The sequence below is a fragment of the Ixodes scapularis genome, unplaced genomic scaffold (assembly GCF_016920785.2).
Source record: "Ixodes scapularis isolate PalLabHiFi unplaced genomic scaffold, ASM1692078v2 PGA_scaffold5__190_contigs__length_132052651, whole genome shotgun sequence".
NCBI lineage: Eukaryota > Metazoa > Arthropoda > Arachnida > Ixodida > Ixodidae > Ixodes > Ixodes scapularis.
In genome coordinates this window covers 76,861,197-76,872,034 of record NW_024609880.1, presented here as the reverse complement: position 1 = coordinate 76,872,034, position 10,838 = coordinate 76,861,197, and the positions used below count along the sequence as shown (strand labels likewise).

Here is a 10,838-nt window from a genome sequence, read left to right as displayed (position 1 = left end):
CAACGTCAGGGTCGGAAGTGCCTATAGTTTCTTCCGGGGTTGCCCCACCCGATTTAAAGGAATTCATAACGTAAAAAAAAAAGACAAGCTGCCACTTTTTTTTTTTTTTTCTTTTTCTTCGGTCTTACATCCGTCGAGAATTGATTAGGAGCCCCAGAAGCTTCCTGGCCAAGTAGAAGGAGCTTACTCGAACCGCGTGTATCTCGGAGGGTTTGAGTTTCGCCACGACGGATTCGGTACCGCTGACGCCCGCGCAAATGACGGAGGGGACGTCGCCTGGAGCCACGTTTCGCACGTTCGCGCACACCGACGAACACGTTGTGCCGCGACAAGGTCCGCGCGCGAGTCTCGCATGAAACCGACAAAGCAGACGCTATGCGGCGGCTACGGACAGTGGAGGTTCTCCGCGAAACGTAAGTCGAAACTCCCGTCAGAAATGTATCCGCGCGTAGGAATATCCCATACAAAAGACGCTGCGTTCCTGCAGCTGTTTCGACCTTAAAGAGACCGTGCAACAATATTCCTTTCAAAAGTTTATTTTATTCACTTTACACAAGCTTATTGGTGTGGGCGCCCCAGGTATACTCGCACGAGTGGGCGCCCCAGGTATACTCGCACGCAACGTCACTGACCAAAAAACTCAATTTTTGCGGCGTAATTTCAGGGACAAAAGCGAGCGAGCAAACTTGATAACGTAGCGGGAGGGGGGGGGGGGGGGGGGGGGGGGGGAGGTGCCTCTAACGGAATGTTTTCTGGCTAAAAAAAAAGTGTAAATAGAACGCGATGCAAAAATTAGTAAATGAATAAATATTTTTTTTTTATTTATACAGCGTGTTGAAATTGAACGAAAGGTGAAAACCTATGTTTCATAATTGATTTCTCAGTACTCGTACATGATAAAGGCACAACCTTCGCTTAATTTGGAAGGCGGTGAAAGGTCCTAGACGTGGTATTAGTTTAAAGCGATACTAAACATAGTCGACTCAAAAACAAAAATCCGCAGTTTAGGTAACAGTTGTTCGCAAAGGCACGTTTGGGGGTTTTCACAAAGATTAGATTGACCAATAATAAATAATAGTTGGAATGTAGTTTTATCGACATGCATATATATATCGATAAAAAACTATAGAAGCTCTCTTTTGAATACTTTGAGAATGAGAGTGGTTCAAAAACGCCACACACGAAAATCGTCAAAACCCACCATCGGCATTTGCCCCTTTTTTTTAGCATATTTAGAGGCTAAAAACTCAAAACCAGTGCAAATACCTCTAACGGAATGTATGCTGGGTAAAAGAAGGGTGTGAAGAGAACGCGACGCGAGAAAAAAAAAATTAAAAATGTTTTTTTTTTATATACAACGTGCTGAAATTGAACGAAAAATTAAAACCTCCGTTCCATAATTTATTGCTCAGCACCAGTACATGAAAAAGGCACACACATTGCTTATTTTGGAAGGCGATGAAAGGTTCTACACGTGGTATTATTTTAAAAGCAGTACTAAACATAGTCACAGTTGTTCGCGGAGGCATGGTTGGGGATTTTACAAAGATTGAGGCGACGAATAATAAAGAGTAGTTATAATGTCGTCTTACCTACTTGCATATATATCACACAAAAAATATAGACGCTCCCTTTCGAATACTTTGACATTGAGAGTGATCCAAAAACGCCACATACGAAAATCGTCAAAACCTCTTCGTTCTTTCCCGCTTCTTTGAGATTTTGTTTTCTCAGAAAATAAACATGTCAGGACATTGAAAGAAAAAGGATTGTTCTTCTTGGAACATGCGCCACAAAATATAAAAAAAAGTTTAAACAAAATAAGAAATACGACTGCGCCTCGTTGCCTGAATCCAAATGAAACCGCCCACACACACAGACACATATATATATATGTGTGTGTGTGCGGAGTTGCTATGCTAGGCGTTTATTGTATGTATTACGACAGTTTCGCCGAGACGCTCGGCTTCGTCAGGGGATGACATAAATATATATATATATATGGAGGGGGGGGGGGGGGGGGCGGTGGAGAAAAGGTCACCGGAGGAAAGCTCACCGGAGATAAGCTCACCGGAGAAAAGCTCACCGCAAAACCGGCAGATGTGGAGAAAAGCTCACTGGCCTTTGAGCAAATGCGGAAAAAAGGGCACCGTTTTTTTTTTTTTTTTTTTTTTTTTAACTTAGCGGATTTTGCGTGAAACGTGGCAATTTAACACCATTCGCATTCGTCACTTTTTTTTTAAAATATATACTTTTTTTGTAATATTCTTGAAGTTCATTGGGAATATTTACTAATTTCTTAACAATTAGTAATCATCCATTCTGTATATTAATGAAGCCGCACGTATAAAATCAGAACATCGTACTGCCGTAAAAAAAAAAAAAAAGGCAACAATTTATTGATAGCTGTCAGTGCGCCGTCGGTAGCGCTGTCAGATAAAGAGGTTTGTTCTTTGCGAGCTAATCTGAATAGCGGTGTATGACCAGTTTCAGCTCCAAATATTGTGTTGTGCCTAATATATAAGTAGGTGTTTGTTGATTTAATCAGTGTCGCCTACGCTATTTTCTTTCTGTTAATTTCACTAACAAAACTTTAGTTGCGAGAACAGCTTCGTCCTGTCGCGTTTGTTGTCTTCACTCCGTCGTCGTCGTTTGAGCGGTTTTCATCATGTATAACGTCTACCAACTCGCCCGAATCACTACCTTACAGAAGTCTAGTTCCTATATAGGTCACAGGGAACAAAGGTGCCAGTGTGCAGCTCTGAAGGTCATGGGTGGCTCACCGTAGCAGGGCACTATATCACGCAAAGGCAACGTGAGGAAACACCAGCACGAACGGCTAGAAAACGTGCATGTCCGTAAAAGAGACAAGCCTCGATATCCTACTGACTGTTTTAGCCTGTTTTCAAAGGTTAACAAAAGCTTTAAAGAAATTTTCAGGCACCGCGTTGTTGCGCATGCACTTTCGGATTTTCGGCATTTACAGTTTCGGGTTTGGGTTTTAGGCAGACATTAGTAAGCTTTCGAACTTTTTCCTGTTCTTCAAGTTCATAAAGTTTTCAGTTAGACTTTCGTTGCCCTAGAGAGTATACGCCACAGAAAACACACGCCTGCAATTATTAATTTGGGTGCAATATACCCAATAAGCTGAACAAATAATACAAAAAATGACACTTTCTTTCTTTACAAAGCTGACGAATTTTGATGATAATAAATTGATACATGTTACGCATGATCCAACAGCCCCTATGAAAAAGAAGAAAAAAATCGGTGAGCTTTCCTCCGCGTACGCTTGATGGCCGGTGAGCTTTTCTCCGCATCCGCCGGTTTTGCAGTAAGCTTTTCTCCGGTGAGCTTTTCTCCGGGATTCGTGTGTGTGTGTGTGTGTCTGTGTGTTTTAAGATTTACAAATTTGTTTTTAAAAAAGCCGTGCAAGTTCCAGTTATGCGGTTCGTGCAGGTGAGTTATACCGCCAGGGGGACATTATGTAGGGGGCAGATCTCTGCGATAAGTCGGTTAATTAATTAAAAGTCGTTATTAACTTTCTAATAAATGAAAATAGACATATGATTTCTATTAAAAACTTACTGAGCGTCATCGAGAACCACTAAATTAGTAATTTTCAGAAAGACTCTGAGTGCCTGAGAAGCGTAGTAATGCACTAAAGTTATCACTCGTCGAGCACGGCCTGGCACTGGTTCGATACCATGACCAGGCGGATTTTTTCGGTCCTGCACCAGTCGCCTGGCTGTGCTTGGAGAATTGTGCTTGTCCTCTGTCTCTTTCGTTCCCCTTCTCCAGGAATAATTATCGCTATTCTTGTCCAGCTTGCTTGCACCTTTGCATTATTTGCATTATCATCAGGTAGAAGATTACCGAACAGACTTATACTTGGTCTTTGCTTCTGATAATGTGTCTAAAATAACTGAGATTTGAAAAAAAAAAACAAAAAAAACGCTGGGTTTGCTTTATTAAGTTTATGCTTCTTACTTCAAGGAATCGTTCTTCTGCGTTGTTATCGGCTATGCCACAGTCTCGGTAGCTACTGAGTGATAAAAAATGTTAGTTACTCGCCACGCCCTGTGACACTTATGCTTTGAGTGACAATATAGTTTGTAATTAAATGGAACCTATATTATGTTTCAGTGCAGCTGATTGCATTAATCGGGGCTCTTTCCACGATCGCGCTCCTGCTCAACACATACCCGGACATCTTCAAGGCGCAATGGCCACAGCGTCTTGGAGAGAGTGTTGGAAAAGGTCGACCAATTCAACGAAGCGGAAAGATGGCGGCAGCCTCGGCTCAGGCGTCAGCTAAGACGGAGGAGTCAACATCAACGTCACCAACAACGACGGATGACCCCACAATGGCATATGCCAGGTACATCGTGAACACGAAGCAATGCCAGATTCCCAATGTGGACCCTTATGACGCTTCTGTGTCGGCAATGATAGAGAAGCTGCCGCCCATTGACTGCTCGACCGAGTTCCCGAAGTTTACCTACTCAAAGGTAATCATTATTCTTCCATTTATTTTATCGTTCTCCATTACTTGCACGTTGGACTTCTGTCATCAACGTGCCAATGAGAGCGAACAAGCTAATTTAGTGTTTCTACGTTTAATTTTATTTATTTATTTGTTTTAGCCCTAAAAGCCTATTCGGGCCTTACATAAGGGGAACGGGATACAAAGATTTTTTTACAACTAAGCCAAGTGGCAACAAAAAGAGACAAAGATAAAAAAAAATAAAGGTAAAAAAACGTTTACAACTCCCTGTAACGCCGAATTAGAGCGCAGCTCTTGAGGAGTAGGGAATGGTACTAGGGGGGGGGGGGAGTCATGTGACCTCGGGTGGGGGGGGGGGGGGTCATGTGTCCTTGGGGGGGTCACGTGACCGCGCCCCCTCCCCGAGGTCACCGAAGGTACCCGACGTCCTCCCGAGGTCCTCTCGAAGGAACCCGAGGTCCTCCGGAGGTCCTCGAGGGGAGGGGGGGGGGGGGGGGGGTCGCGGTTACGCTGACGGCGACGCCGACGCCACTCAAGCCGGAAACGGGCACCTAAGAGCTGCGCTCTAAAAGCATAAACTGAAGGTACAAAGCATTTGGCGCAATTTTGGCCTTCAAACATAAGATATAAAACAGATGGCGCAAAACAAAAGCAGCTTAAAGCGGAGACAAAAGACTGATGGTCAGTGATGGAGGCAATTTCTCTGGAGAGGCTGTTCTACTCCAATATAGCAAGGAGTAGTGGAAAGTTTTTAAATATTTGGTTCGTGCAAATATGGGCTTAATTTTGAAAGGGTGATCTAAGCAAGACGATATACTGTGAGCCGGTGGTAGGAAAGAGTCCCTAAGAGGCGAGGGACTGTAAAAAACGTTATGAATAAACAATAAGCGTGCGAGGTGCCTTCTTGTATGAAGAGGTGACAAGTTAACTCGAAGTTTTAAACTGCTTACACTTGTTAATCGGAAGTAGTCGCAAGTTATAAATCTAGCAGTTTTGTTTTGAATAGATTCAATCTTATCTGCCAGATATGTTTGATGAAGGTGCCAAATGACTAATGCACACTCAAGTTGAGATCTGACAAGGGCAGTGTAGGCAAGAAGTTTTGTATCAGAGTTTGCTTGGAACAGCGTTCGTTTGAGAAAGCCAAGAGTTCGCGACGCCTTGTTAGCATTGTGTTCAATGTGAAGGTTCTACGTTAACTCCGATGGGAGATGAACGCTAAGATATTTAAAGGATGTGACATTTTTAACGGCGTCACTACCAATGAAGTACGTGGGGGGGTGTGAGATGTCGTTTTGAGGTGAAGGTCATCGCTTTTGTTTTATGTGTATTTATTTTCGTCAGCCACGTGTCACACCAGTTAGAAACTGTGTGACACCTTGCTATTACAGTTTTAATGGTGCCATAGTGCTTATGAAGCTCGTTATCGTAGGGGCATTTACGACATCTTACTCATGTTTATTCCAATCGTCTATACATCCTGGGAAGAATGAAGATTTAAAGGTGTCGGTAAAATACGGATATTACTGAATATATTTGTTATGCTTTGTACGGGTAAAACGTCAGCGTGAGTCAGCTGGGACGCCTGAGCGGACATATCTTGACGTATCACCACGGCCTGGGTTTCTTAAGCTGTCACTGATTGATTTTTACAGATCGGTTCTATTCAGCAGACCGTTCTATGCTTTGCGCTTTCTATAACGAAGTTATTATCCTGAAGGTAGACGTTCGTCGTTTCTGTTATGATAACTTTAGGAGCGCCGGATCTTCATCGATCATCAGCTCCTGCCAAAGGTACTGCGTGGTGCTCCTGCAATCCGATTCTTCTGCTGCTACAGGCCGTTCTTCAGAAATCAACACCCGCAGAGCGACACGGATAATGTGTAAGAGCTTCGTCATATTTTTTTTTTCCTTAGAAACTTACAGTCTCTATTTCTGTGTGAAGTTCATGAAATGCACGTGTATTAGCGCTTAATATCAGCTTCAGAGCGTCGTCATTTGACGATGAACTCTGAACTGTTCGTTCGTCAGCATACCTTCACGTCTGACCTCCTGAACTCGCTAATACTTTGTATTGTGCAACACAAAGACATGACCTAGCGAACCAAGTTCGAAAGTGACTGTTTCGCCAAGGAAATATTTATACGTAAATTTAGCAGATAACGCTTCACACTGAACCCATGGCATGCTACTCCAACAATTTAAAGGGTGTACTTTGTTATCTATGCAGGTTCCAGGTCGAATGCATACCTCTTGAGAACGGATCCGACGTGCACTTCGAGTTCGTCAAAGTCGAATGTTACAATAAGGATATCCTGGTTTACACAAACTACCACGCATTCGTTCACGGGAAGAGACTATATGAGCGCCGATTTCAAGAAGCATTTGACCCCAAGCAACCTCACTTCCAATATAGCGTGCTAATAGTCGGCGTCGACGGTATGTCACGACTCAATGCCCATCGACAATTTCCCAAAACAATTCAGTACCTCAAGGAAGAGATGTCGGCCATCGAAATGTACGGCTACACGAAGGTTGGAGACAATACGTTTCCAAACTTAGTGCCTCTTTTAACGGGGCTCAGGCAAGAAGAACTCAGCAACGGCATCTGGAACGAAGGAGAGTTTTTGGACAAATTGCCTTTTGTCTGGAAGCCGCTTGCCAAGAGCGGATTTTGCACGCTTTACGCTGAAGACGCACCGGTTATATCGACGTTTAACTATCTAAAACCAGGATTCTTAGTCCAACCGACCGACTACTACTTTCACCCGTTCATTGCAGAGTACGAGAAATCTTTGGGCCGCGTACGACCATTGAACTGTTACGAGTGCGTTGGACCCGAGTCTGAAACGGGAGTTGTGCTCGACTGGCTACGATCTTTCGTCGAGCACTCGCTACAGAGGCCATCTTTCGCGTTCTCGTGGATAAACAGCCTCACTCACGATGACGTGAACGGCGGATCGAGGGTGGACCACCTGTACAAATCGTTCTTCCAGTCTCTTGTGCGAGGGATTTACATCGACAACACGATCGTAGTGTTCATGAGTGATCATGGTCAAAGATGGGGGCGCATCAGAAACACGTACGTCGGAATGCTCGAAGACAGACTACCCATGCTTTTTATTCGGCTTCCTCCTACGTTCAGACGCCATCATCCTAACATCATGCGCAACATTCACATAAACTCGAGACGCCTTATCACCCCCTTCGATCTGCACGCGACGCTCAGAAACCTAGTCAAGTTCAAAGGCACGTCAAGACAGTTAGATGTAGATGACCTACCAGACAATCTCCAAGACGTGGCACGAGAGCGCGCTGTTAGTCTTTTTGGCGAGGTATCCGTAAACCGTACTTGCAGGGACGCCGGAATCGACGAGCAGTGGTGCGTTTGCAGACCTAGCATCGCTGAAGAGCCCGAAAACAGAACAGTGAAGATTGCAGCACTGAGTCTCCTGAAGCACATCAATGGCCAGTTGGTTTCCCACAGGAATATTTGTGCCGAACACAGCATCAGATCGATAAGGAGTGCGAGGGTCTACACGGCTGACCCTCAAAACCTCGGAGCTTTAGACTATTCTGTGACCTTGGAAACCAATCCCGGGAATTCTGTGTTCGAAGCGACAGTGAGGGTGTACGATGACGAAAGGGCGCCAAGGGTACTAGGCGACATCTCTAGGCTGAACCTCTACAAGGGAAAAGCCGACTGTGTAGGAAGTGCCAGTTTGAAAAAGTTCTGCTTCTGCGTTTCTAACATAAGTACAACTTTTTAACCGTCAGTGTGTGAATATGTAGAGTACTCTGAACATGTTTTAGGCCTCTAATAATTTTGTCTTGTAAAATATTCAGCGCTAACATTGCCATATTGAAGCCCAGGGTGGCGCAACGTGGCGGATATAGAACTTCCAGACCCTGGTAAGGTAAGAGCAACGCCAGCTAGTAGAAGGGAAGGCCCGCGCTTTCATTTTGTAACGTCATCACTAATGAATCTATATAGCGTCAGCTATCTTGTGTCCAGGTCGCCACGAGCGCAGTTTGCAATGTCTCACACGTGCTGCTACGTGGAGCTTCAGCGTGTCTCCATCATGTTGCAGGTCAGGGATCCACTAAGAATTACGTAATGAGCAGGTCTCTTTTGGGAGGGGATGGGGGGTTATTGGACAATTTTGTTTTTATGTGCAGAAAGTGCACAATGTGTCCGCTGCGGAGAGACGGATGAATGTCATCAAGGCGAGGCTTGGTCATATTCATCCATCAAGCCAGCCTGAGACCGTACATGTTGAGACACCATGACGCTTCCTTTTAACCTCCTCTCCTTTCGCCACGATGACCTTGGGCAAAAGTCACGGTCGTAACAGCCACAGATCAATAAACACATTTTCAATGAACATTTAGCAGCAGTCAAGCGAATTGAACGTGCACTTCTTAACAACCGCATACGCCTTGCTAGCAGTCCTACAATAACATACGTAACTTTCAAGCAAAAGATGTCGATGAAATGGCGGTGTTTCCAGGGACATATCTGCTATATATTTGTAAAGTTTGGTTGCCGGTAATTAGAAACTTACACTGCCTGCCTCTGCCGAATTTCTGTCTTGCGTCCTATACGGAGCGCAAGTTAGTCTGCTTCTTCCGCAGGGGTTGCGGTAACGTCAGAACGCCGAGTTGTGGTACCTCGATCAAAAGGATGGTGGGTAGACCTCAAGGCTGCTAGCATTGACGTCTACCCCCTATCCTTTCAATCAGAGCTAACCGGAACTCGGCGTTCTGAGGTCACCGCAACCCCTGCGCAAGACGAAGACGAACTTGCGGTCTGCATACCCGTTCTGCATCAATAGTCGATGCCAGCATTAAGAAACGCAAGGCATGGACTAATGTGCTCACGCTTCTGGCCCCAAGATTTTTTTATTTTGCTGTCTTATTAACTTATAGGAAAATTTCATTGGCTGTGAGGCGATTAGATGCTTGGCCTCGCCACGGCTAGTGCTTCTCAAGCTGTCCTTGACTATAGAGTGGTAAAAGTGGCAGCAATAAACGTTGAAGAAGATGAAGTTTTCGACTTTAGGGCGCTGGATGAATTGCACTGAGTATATAACAACCGCCGAGGTTGTTCTTTCTGCGATTCGCTTAAGCCAGAATGTCAAAACGTCACCGCAAATGTAGTGCCTCACCGGTGGCACGTAGCCGGAAGCCACTGCCGACCAATAGGAACGCGCTCGCAAATGGCACCGTGTCGTCGGCAGCCACGACAAACCATTGCGGGCAGAAACTGAGGGAGAGGAGGAGACGGGAGCGCCGGGGGACGTCAGAACGCCGAGCTTTGGTTGGAACGACTAGTGGGTAGACCTAAAGCTATAGCTGCTTCTGTCTCCACAGCACTCGTCGAACGCGTTTGAAGGTGAGCGCCAAACACCGGACGCCGGCGTTCCCGTTCTAAAGCGTTCTTAGAGTGCAATGGAAACAAAAGGGGCCTTTGTCTCCACTGCCATAGCCTACTCTATACTTACAAAGCCTGGCTGTTCGACTTGGATTTGGAGCGCGAGGGTCTGGTAGCACAGAGCATCAAAGCGCCATTTCTCGGGGAACCTGGATGTTAGCGCGCAGCTTTTGCAGCGGTGAGGACCCGAAACACGCTTGTTCGTTCGGGAGATATGTGTTTTGGCGTTTCGCCGCAGCGGTGTGCCAGTCACGTGGCTCTCCTCTCATCCGTTGTCTGCCGCTCCACCTTTTCCATTTCGCAGGCCGCTTCTCGTGGCGATCTGCCAGGCTTTGTCAGTATATACGAGGCTATGCCACTGCACTCTTAGAGCGCGTTAGAACGTAGAACGCAGGCTTTCGGAATTCGGCTTTCCCATTTGACAAGTACAGTAGAGACAAAAACCATCTAGCTTCGCGTCTATTTACTAATCATTCGAACCAGAGCTCGGCGTTGTAACGTCCCCGGGAAGCGTTCTGACGTCTCCCTCAATCGCTCGGCGCATAGAAGTGCTCGCGAGAGCGGATACAAGCATAGCGGTCGTCCGAACCTGCTCCTGCTACAGCTTTCGTCAACTGAAAGGCTGAGAGTGAAATCTAGAAGAAGAGGCGCCTGCCAGACCAACGCCTGACCGAACCATCCTCCGCTGCAGTGTTACCGCCAGGATCGCTGTCACCGGCAGCGTAAAATAGAGAGCCCAGGTATAAGAGAGGGAGCAACTCAATGCATACAGAGCGTTTGTCATCTAATGGCTGACACCTCCTCCGCAGGTTGGACGCTAATCCTCATGTGTGCGTCGCCGAGTGGCGAGGAGAACAGCCGATGAAGAGAATGAGCGAAGCCGCTCGCAGACGATCA

The 10,838-nt window shown here is 45.8% G+C and overlaps 1 protein-coding gene across 1 annotated transcript; it reads left to right on the top strand.

Moving 5' to 3' along the window:
* The first annotated feature begins 341 nt into the window (after positions 1-341).
* Positions 342-8,905, top strand: LOC115333094. Its single transcript, XM_029995641.4, has 4 exons — positions 342-413; positions 4,147-4,511; positions 6,263-6,390; positions 6,738-8,905. The coding sequence occupies exons 1-4, from the start codon at positions 353-355 to the stop codon at positions 8,275-8,277; spliced, it is 2,094 nt and encodes a 697-aa protein (XP_029851501.2). The 5' UTR covers positions 342-352; the 3' UTR covers positions 8,278-8,905.
* The last annotated feature ends 1,933 nt before the right edge of the window (positions 8,906-10,838 follow it).